Source organism: Podarcis tiliguerta (assembly GCF_965153285.1).
Source record: "Podarcis tiliguerta genome assembly, chromosome: 2".
NCBI lineage: Eukaryota > Metazoa > Chordata > Lepidosauria > Squamata > Lacertidae > Podarcis > Podarcis tiliguerta.
Window position 1 is genome coordinate 95231248 of NC_139535.1, and position 9543 is coordinate 95240790.

Sequence of the window (9543 nt, forward strand, 5' to 3'; positions counted from 1 at the left end):
ATGCAGTTCTCCTTCAAATCGTAGCAAGCTGTAAATTTAAGGTCCTCCCTCCACAGCCTCTCCCATGATTCCATCTGGATGTTGTAGCCAAAGTCTCTAGCCCATTGCACCATAACAGATTTCACTTCTTCCTCCTTGACCTCCCAGTCAAGAAGTTTATACATGAGAGCATTTTATTTGCATTGTCTTTTTTCCTATCTTGAGAGTTTTATGGGGAATCCTTTTGAAATGTTTCATTTAGCTGAAAATACTGGAACCAGTCAGTCAGATGTGTCCTAATTTCTTTTTTTAAAAAAATTAGTTGTTTTCTTTTTCTTCCAATAGATCTCTATAAACTGTCCAATTACTTGTTTTTTTTTCTTGGCTGAGAACGCTTCCCTGCCCCAGCCATATCCATCACTCACCCTCCTCTTTGCCTTCTAGAGATTCTACCTTGCTGGAGTGAGTCCTTAAACTGTGCTGAGGCATCTTGCTTGCATGGATGAAGCATGGTGTAGTCTGACCAAAGTGTTTTGCCCCTGGCATGCAGCCCCCTCCCCATTACCCATGAGGAAATGTATGTCCTGGAGTGAATAGGGTTCCCCACTAGCAATGACTCAGAACACACACCTGGTGAACAGAGATCTAGCATCAAATTGCAGATCAGAGTTGCTGGAAATGCATTTTTTTCATATGCTCTGGAGCACCAATGTCCTTATCCATTAACAACTTCTAGGGTTAACTAGGTCTTTCAACATGAGCTCAGTCAGTCTTGGATAAATTCCGTCTTAAAACAGGTCTGTTCTGCTCCTCATCTGCAGATGAGACAGAAACCAAAACTCTACTGCAAGTTATATTTGGCACTATGCAACATCTGTGTTTTGACCTAGAAGCCCTTAAACCACGGGTCAGCAACCCGCGGCTCTGGAGCCGTATGTGGCTCTTTTACACCTTTGCCGCGGCTCCGGGGCGGATACTAGTGAGGGGAGGAGGCGCATTGTGTGTACTGGCTGTGACGTCGCATGGGGGCGGTGCGTGCGTTAGTCACGCACCGTCCCGACGTCACCTTCCCGCCCGCCCGCTACATTGTAAGGGGCATGTACGCTGGTCACTGTTTTGAAGGGGAGTGAAGAACACACACACACAAAAAGGTAACTTGTTAATTTAACGTTTATTTCTATGAGGAGGAGTAATTCTGAGGGGTCAAACAAAGAAATAATTTTAAAAAGTGACAAAAGTTGTTTTTATAATGACGAGTTTTTTTTCTTCGGAAACGGGTCCAAGTGGCTCTTTTTGTCTTAAAGGTTGCAGACCCCTGCCTTAAACGGCTCAGAACTGACAAGGACTGCCTTTCCCCATATGAAGCAGCCCAGGAACTGAGGTCATCCTCCGAGGCCCTTCTTGTACCTCCTCTATGAGAGGTTGGGAGGGTGGCAACCTGAGATAGGGCCTTTTCTGTAGTGGCTCCCGTTTTGTGGAATGCTCTCCCCAGGGTTCCACTGTAGCATTCATTATATATTTTTAGGCAAAAACATTTCTTTTCAAACAGGCCTTTAGCTAATTGACATCTGATGCCATTGTTAAATTTGGTTGTGGTTGTTCTTATTTTTACTAAGTATGTTGTGGTTTTCCCATTTTAGTTTTATGTTGTGCACCTCCCTGATATTTACAGATGAGGGGAGGTATACAAACCAACCAGCCACCGTTAGCCCTCTGGATGTCATGCAATCTTCCCCATGCTATGCCCTTCATTTTTGCCTGGATGGAGAATAGAAAGGAGCATACAAGTGTGTGCAGAAACTAGGCTACTGTACAGAAGTAAAATTTACTTGTTGCTCTGCTACTTTTGTCTGTTCCCAGGTGCAACGAATATGGGGCCTGAAAGGGGCTTGTAAGAGGAACTGGAGCCAATGAAATTAGCGTTTAGAACTCTTAAAAAACAACAACAAAAAACCAGCCACATCAACCTTAGTGTGGTCTTAGTAACACTTTATACTTTCTGGCCATTTAGAATGAGCCATGCTAGTTTAATGTTTTCCTCCCTGGTAGATCGCAAGTCTCTTTAGATAGCAGACTCCACTGAAATAGTGTGTGATATCAGAATCAGTATGTGATGCCAAGGATCACATGCTACTTATTTCAGCAGAATCTACATAGGATGCCTCTATTCCATATGCTTGATAAAACATGTCAACCGCATTAGAGTGTTTCTTCAACTCTGTCGCTGTAATGAGAGCAGCAGGGTCAGATTGTACATGGAACAGTCCCAATTAACCCAACTCCCAAGTTAGCAATGAACATTCTCTCGTCCTCCTTTAAGCCCATGGATTTCACACGGGAGAGTCTGCAAATGTCCTGGGGGCTGTTTTGTGAAACATATTGAACTTGGGTGCTAATTCTTGTGTTTTTCTGCAGATCTTTTAACTCTGGAATTTTAAAGAGCAGTGTATCAAGTTTATCAGCTTGTTAAATCTTCAAACTGTTGGCCATATATTCTACTGGTATCCAGAATAGCTATTAGCGATTACTGAAAGAACCCCATTATTTTTTTGGATTCAATTTGAGATTGATGAAGAGGAGACCAACAAGCTGACTGAAGATCACAACACCTCCTCTCTCGAGAAGAGCACACAGTCCCTGCAGAAGACAGGTAGCTGCTCCCCTCTAAGGAACAATGCTGCTTAAACAGTAGTCTGCCCATGCTTCCCTTTGGAAAAAAGAGGACACCAAGAAGAAAGAACAGTTCAGTCCTTTATTACAATCCACGGCCAAGATTTCAAGCATGACTGGTTCATTTCAGCTCTTTCACAGCCAAACCTAAAGAGAAGGGAGAAAAAGAGGCTGAGAAACTGAAGAGACAGATTCTGATCTCATTACTTCTGCTCATCAGGCTGGCAAACCCTCAGAGGTTTTCATCTATATCCCAGATACAAGCTGCCGAAGCTTATTAGCAGGTCTGAGCGTGCAAAGAAGCATGACTTTCAGGCTTGTGAACCAGGTGACCTGAACACTCACAGGGCTTTTCATACGTGAACTGCTACTGTGGCTTAGTATGAAATGTCACTGAATATCCAAAGTGTCTTTACTCTGTCCAGTAGTTTTCCTTGTAAGCAAGTGACATTTAGAAAAGTCTTTAAAAGCCAACCTTATTAGGCCAACACTTCCTGCTGAATGCACGACTGAGGGAATGGTGTTCCCTTTTCCGTACTTTGAATTCCTGCCCCCAATTGATGCAACTCTTGAATCCGTGTCTATCAAACACTTCAAACTACAGTTTGTTTTTACATGTAGAAGAATGCAGCACAAAGAAAAATGTGGATTTGTTAACCAAAAAGCATAGCTATTCAGGGCACAACTGAAACAGAGTTAGTAATGATTCAACCCTCCTCTCACACCAGGCTAGGGGGAAAGGGGTTTGAATGTGTTACTTTACTTAGCTGTACCAGAATTTTCCAAATGGGTGCAAGTGCCACTACTGGGTTCCACATTGGCGGTACCCATAACACTCCAAAACAGGGTTCTTGAGACAGGGAGGGGCTGAGCTGGACCAGGCCCCCATGCTGCACTTTGAAGTTCTGACAATTGGGACTTCAAAGCACAGCATCACCTGACACCATAGTGACTAACAGGTGGGCAGCCCTACTCTGTTAGATTTGCCTCATCAGGGTTGGAGATCTCTATCTTGCTGGTCAGAAAAGGTTCCTGACCCCTGCTTTACAGGATGGCGTCACATACATGGTTGTTTTCAAATGGGGATGTTCTTATATCATACACATGAGAATACCCACCACCTTCTGTTACTATCAAGAAGCACCAGATGCTACTCTGCCACCACCCAAGTCTTCTCCCATGACTAACAATCTCCTGCATGGTTCAATTACCTGGTGGAAGAGACTGCTTCAGTTTTTCAGCCTTTTCCTTGTCTGTGATGACCAGCGTATACAGATACCGGCTGCAACGGACCTTGAACTTCACGTTATCTTTGTTCTTCTTGATCTTGACGGCTACAATGTAATATCACTGAAGTTAGCAACATACCCTTAATACATTAAGCAATAGGTTAGCCAGAATCAGAGCCTAGTATGATACACTCTCCTTTAAAGACAAACAATTTGATTAAATCCTGCTTTATCCCATAATGAGTACAAGCAAATGACATCTGTACTTCAGTGCCGTTTTGCCATTTATTTTGTTCCTATGCATGTAGTCTCCTGCCACGACAATGCCCCTCACTATATTAATATTGAAACAAACTTGTATCAGGGAAAAGCTTTTCTAAAAAGACACGTACATAAAAAAAATACACAAAAGCTAACCAAATTCCAGACTGGCGCTATTATTTGATCCATTACGTTTGACTAAATGATAATTATTAATGTTTACAGACTTATGCAGCTTTGCTTTGTTATTTCTGTTCTCCAAATCTATTACAAAGAAGTAGGATCAGTGTGAGCAAGATCAGTGTGAGTAATTGTATAAAGGTGCTTGGATTCTGGCGAGTTTCTTTCTAGAAATGATCTTCATGGAACATTTATAATCAGATTTCGGTGTCCTGAGCGGCTCTTTGGGTACATAAAGGTGTATGGGTTTGAATGCATCACTTCAAAAGATACTAACCAAAACTATCTTGCAAACTGGCTAGGGTGTCAAGTTTCATTAAACTTCCAAAAGCACAAACTGCTTATAATTTTCACATATCTTTCACAAGCAATGATATCTTTCTACCTGACTCTTATGCACTCTGACACCAGAGGGGTTATTTTCAATTCCATGCCGTATATAAAGCACACCGGAACAGTGAAAAATCCAATTTACATTAATTTCAGAAGTGTGAAAGCTGAAGCACATTCATAGTTAATTAGGCACTTGTACAACCTTCTTGCTTTGCTCGCAATTCAAGTAATTGTAAGTGCTGCTTTTAAAACCAGAGGTTACACACACTTTAGAAAATTATGCTGTTCTTTAAGCTCGATATGAAAGCCTTTTAATGCTATTTAGCAAAGAACTACTAAGCATTAGCTTAACAGAATACAAAGCAATGTGCTATGCCATCAGAATGGAACACTTTTGCATACATTACTCCTGGTTTTTTTTACACAAGATGAACAGTTAAAAACTCAATTCTGTGCAAACTATATATATTATCAGGCCACATGATTTCAGAGCCAGCATTAGGAGAAATACAGAGAATCCATAATAGCTACAATAATTTAGAACTTGAATTATCTACTACTGGGGAAAACTTCACAGGTTAAAGGCTCTAGTTTGGATAAACTAGCTAGCATAACAGTGTCTGCTGAAGTGCCCAGAAGTGTCTGCTGAATCAGGCGAATAGCCCATCTACTCCAGCATCCTGCTCTTACAAAGCCAACCAGATGCCTATGCGAGGCCCTCAAGAAGAACCTGGGCACAATAGCATTTCCCTACTTGTGATTATGAGCAACTGGTATTCAGAGGCATACTGCCTCCAACAGGGGAGAAAGACTACAACAATCATGGCTAGTCGCCACTGATAAACCTCCACAAATTTGTCCAATTTCTTTTGAGGCCATCAAAGTTGGTGGCCATCACTATCAAATTCCATAGTCTAACTATGCTCTGTGTGAAGAAGTATTTTTGTTTGCCTGTCCTGAATCTTCAAACTTTCAGCCTCATTGGATGTTCTGGTATTATTAGAGAAGGAGAAAAACCTTTTCTCTATGTGCATTAACAACTTGGAATTTAACTTCCCTTGCTTCAGTTAGTCATGGAGCAGTTAATCCAGACTGTAATCATTCATGGATATGAATGGGTAAAATAAAAACAATTTATATTGTAAGCTGTTTGTAAGAGCTCGTTTTACGAAACTCAAAATATTGCTAGTTTAAAGACAGTTCAACTACCACTGGCTTCACCACAAATATCACTGGGATTTTTTAAAATGCAAAAATGTTATTAATTATGATGTTATAGAAAAGTTTGGTGTTTAAAAACACCTTGGTTTTTCTTCTTCAAAAGAACTGTGCACCTTGAATCCACCATGCCCCAAATCCTGCTAACACCTCCAAGTCTGGGGGGTTAGGGGAGCCATGTCAAAACAATTTGCTTTTATGGAACAGATACGCCCTCATTCATATTACCAATCATTTTACATTTTAAAAAGTTCAAAGGTATGCTCTATTTTAGGTACTGAATTAGAACTTGAATTACTCTATTCAGAAAGCGCATTGAATTGAATTATTCACGACATGACATTAGATTACAATAGATTAAAATGTTTGACTTGGTGCAGATTTATGTTACTTTTCTCCCACGAGTCTGTCTGGTACAGTGGTACCTCAGGTTAAGAACTTAATTCGTTCTGGAGGTCTGTTCTTAACCTGAAACTGTTCTTAACCTGAAGTACCACTTTAGCTAATGGGGCCTCCTGCTGCTGCACCGCCGCCACACGATTTCTGCTCTCATCCTGAAGCAAAGTTCTTAACTCAAGGTACTACTTTTGGGTTAGCGGAGTCTGTAACCTGAAGTGTCTGTAACCCGAGGTACCACTGTATTTCAGTTTCGCAGTGCAGCTTAATGGAGGAAGGCAAGTTGCAAATGCACCAGTGAGAGCACCAGACTTGGTCCACCGGTGTGTTTGCACCATGCAGATATGACCTCTTCTGGCAAGCTGTAGTGCAGCTGGTAAGCCAACCTGCTACTGGGAAGCTCCCTATGTTCTTCTCTCTTTGTATATGTGGTACACCCATACTGGAAAATTCTAGATATATTAGCTGCAGGATTTAGATGACCCTTGCATTTTAAAGTCCTTATCCTGTAATGGATATGAGTGAGCAGGATGGTGGACTTGGAGCAGTCTTGTGGAATGCTTTCCCCAGGTGCCTTCATTATACACCTTTAGGCACCAAGCAAAAATACTCCTCTTTAACCAGGCCTTTGGTTGATTGTCATCCAATGCCCCTTTAAAATGTGTTGGGGTTTTTTTGGGCTATTTGTGTTTCACTTTTGATTATGTATTTTGTGTTTTTATGTTGTAATTTTATCCTGTGAAACACCCTGAGACCTATGGATACAGCTCAGTATACTACTACTACTATTATTATTATTATTATTATTATTATTATTATTATTATTATGTATTGCAAACCTCCGCTATGCTTGGTATAAAAACCAAACAGCTGCCAGTGGAGAGAACCTTCCTTCTCCATGCCCAACATAGAAAGGGGTGGGAGACTCCCTTTTCTACTAGTCCAACAAGATAGCACTATTTCTTGCAGGCTAGTAACTTTAATCTTTAATCCTCTGTACCATTTCCAAGTCTTGGGCAAGAACAGTACCTTTGCCCAAGACTTGGGAATGGTAGGAAGTAAAGGGCAGAATGTGCAGTGCTGCCACTTCATAATAAATAATGCAACTCCAAGTAATTTGTGCTACATTTATAGCACCAGCCAAAATAAAGAAGGTATCCAAGACAGAAAAACGCTCCAGGAAAAGATCAAGAAACAGGGACAAAGCAGTAAGCCATAAACAGCTACTTACATTTTGCATCCTTCCTTCTGGCTGTCAATAGAAAATCTTTGATCTCTTCGATTTTGCGAGGCTGTAATTAAGTAAATACAATGTTAAATATGAGCTGGATGCCTTGCACAAATATATGGTATCTTCAATTCTTAGTTCTGCAGCCTAGACACCTTTTCCTTTGGCACTTAAACCCATCTCTAACAAATACCCACAATAGATAGCTTGTAAGCGTGCAGAATTTGAGGAACTGCAAATACAAATTGTTTTCTTTTCAAGAGCCTTCCCGATTTCAAGCCTGCAGAACAACTGGGAAGGAGTAAGGCTCCCTAAAAAGACATCTTCAGAGACCTGCTGGTGGGCACCCGGCTGGCCACTGCTAGGAATAAGATGCTGTGATAGTGGCACTCTTGGTTTCATTCAAAAGGGCTCCAAAGCCCTTTGAAAAGGGCACTATCTAAAAGCCAGGCTCTATGTTTAGGGAATGGAAGTGAGAGCTGGACCATACAGAAGGCTGATCACCAAAGAATTGATGCTTTTGAATTATGGTGCTGGAGGAGACTCTTGGGAGTCCCATGGACTGCAAGAAGATCAAACCCATCCATTCTTAGGGAAATTAGCCCTGAGTGCTCACTGAAAGGACAGATCCTGAAGCTGAGGCGCCAATACTTTGGCCACCTCATGAGAAGAAAAGACCCTGATGCTGGGAAAGATTGAGGGCACAAGAAGGGGACGACGGAGGATGAGATGGTTGGACAGTGTTATCGAAGCTACCAGCCTGAGTTTGACCAAACTGTGGGAGGCAGTGAAAGACAGGAGTGCCTGGCATGCTCTGGTCCATGGGGTCACGAAGAGTCGAACACGACTAAACAACAACAATGTTTAGGGAAGTTTTTAATGACTGATGTTTTAATGTATTTTTAATATTTTGTTGGAAGCCGCCCAGAGCTGCCAGATGGGCTGGGTATAAATAACAAATTACTGTATTAATTACTATTATTCAAAATGGGCATCAGCAAACATGTCCAGCTTCCGGGACACGCACCCTGTGTCCCCTCTTCCGTATGCATGATAGTCATGCTTGCTGCAAAACACACGTGTCCCCCCAACCCTATTAAACAGAGAAGTCTCTCTACAACCGGCTGCCTTCCCCTTAACTCGCGATACTTCTAAGACCTCCGCCCGAATCGTGAGGGAAATAGACGGGGGGGGGGGGGAGGAGAGAGACGCTTCTCCCGCTTCACTCACCATGGCGACGGCTTCTGGCGACGGTTACCTGCAAGAGAGAAATCAAAATGGCAGAAGCGGCTACTCGGACGCTGCGCGCTAAACAGTCTTGGCCGCCGGATCTCTGCTAAGCCCTCCCCCAATTCCCCCGCCGCCAGGCCCTCAAGACCCCCGCGCCCCATCATCACCCTCTTACCGGCTCCCCAAATCGAGCTTTACCGCGGATGGCGCCGGATCTCAAACGCCTCTTACCGAGATGCTGAACTTCTCGGCTGCAGCACCCGAGAGAGAAAAGAACAAGCACTTCCGCATCCGGGTAATTGAACCCGGCTTACGTGAGGTGGATGGGCAGGGCTACGGAAACAGAATAGGGTCAGAATTGTTAAAGGAGGGCAAAGCTGGCTCAGACAGCGCTGGTTTTTTTTTTAAGAATGGGAGTCCTGAGGATTCCAATGGCAACAGCAAACCACGGTTCTTTGCCTCGATGGGGTGTTTGGTTGTGTCCGCTGGTGGAGGAGCAGGGACGAAGCCCTGCCGCTTATTCCACAGCAGCCAGGACGCTCTTGGGGCGCTATTTGCCAGCACTCTGCATCCCCAGCAGTTTGTTTTTCTCCACCCATTAGCCAAGCAGAGGGGGAGGCATCCAAAGTGAGCCCCCAGCCCCCATCAGCTCCAGCTGTTTGGAGTCTAGTAACATCTGGCGGGCCAGAGGTTCCCCACCCCTGACCTGCATGGTTGAAGTGATGCTGGAACCAGGAACTTCCCAGTTCACATTTTTAGGCTATGCACGCACATCTGTTTGCGTCCAGGGAAGCAGTGTGTACACGACATTAGCCACAA

At 43.1% G+C, this 9543-nt stretch overlaps 1 protein-coding gene across 2 annotated transcripts; it reads right to left on the reverse strand.

The window, feature by feature from the left end:
* Positions 1–2717: 2717 nt before the first annotated feature.
* On the reverse strand, positions 2718–9057 carry RPL38 (ribosomal protein L38). Of its 2 annotated transcripts, none has more exons than XM_083428147.1 (5): positions 8956–9057; positions 8725–8752; positions 7498–7558; positions 3861–3983; positions 2718–2796 (listed from the first exon to the last, which is right to left on the reverse strand). In XM_083428147.1, exons 2-5 carry the CDS (start codon positions 8725–8727, stop codon positions 2771–2773), a joined length of 213 nt encoding a protein of 70 aa, XP_083284273.1. In that variant the 5' UTR covers positions 8728–8752; positions 8956–9057; the 3' UTR covers positions 2718–2770. The 2 variants fall into 2 exon arrangements, with proteins under 2 accessions (XP_083284273.1, XP_083284274.1); XM_083428148.1 differs by having other exon boundaries at positions 8900–9013.
* Positions 9058–9543: the final 486 nt, after the last annotated feature.

Excerpts from the sequence above, each read along its gene's own strand:
- RPL38 (XM_083428147.1), bottom strand. Across the intron at positions 3,984-7,497 it reads CAGAAGGAAGGATGCAAAAT|CCGTCAAGATCAAGAAGAAC; the intron begins GTAAGTAGCTGT and ends ATTACATTGTAG. Across the intron at positions 2,797-3,860 it reads GAAGCAGTCTCTTCCACCAG|GTTTGGCTGTGAAAGAGCTG; the intron begins GTAATTGAACCA and ends CCTTCTCTTTAG.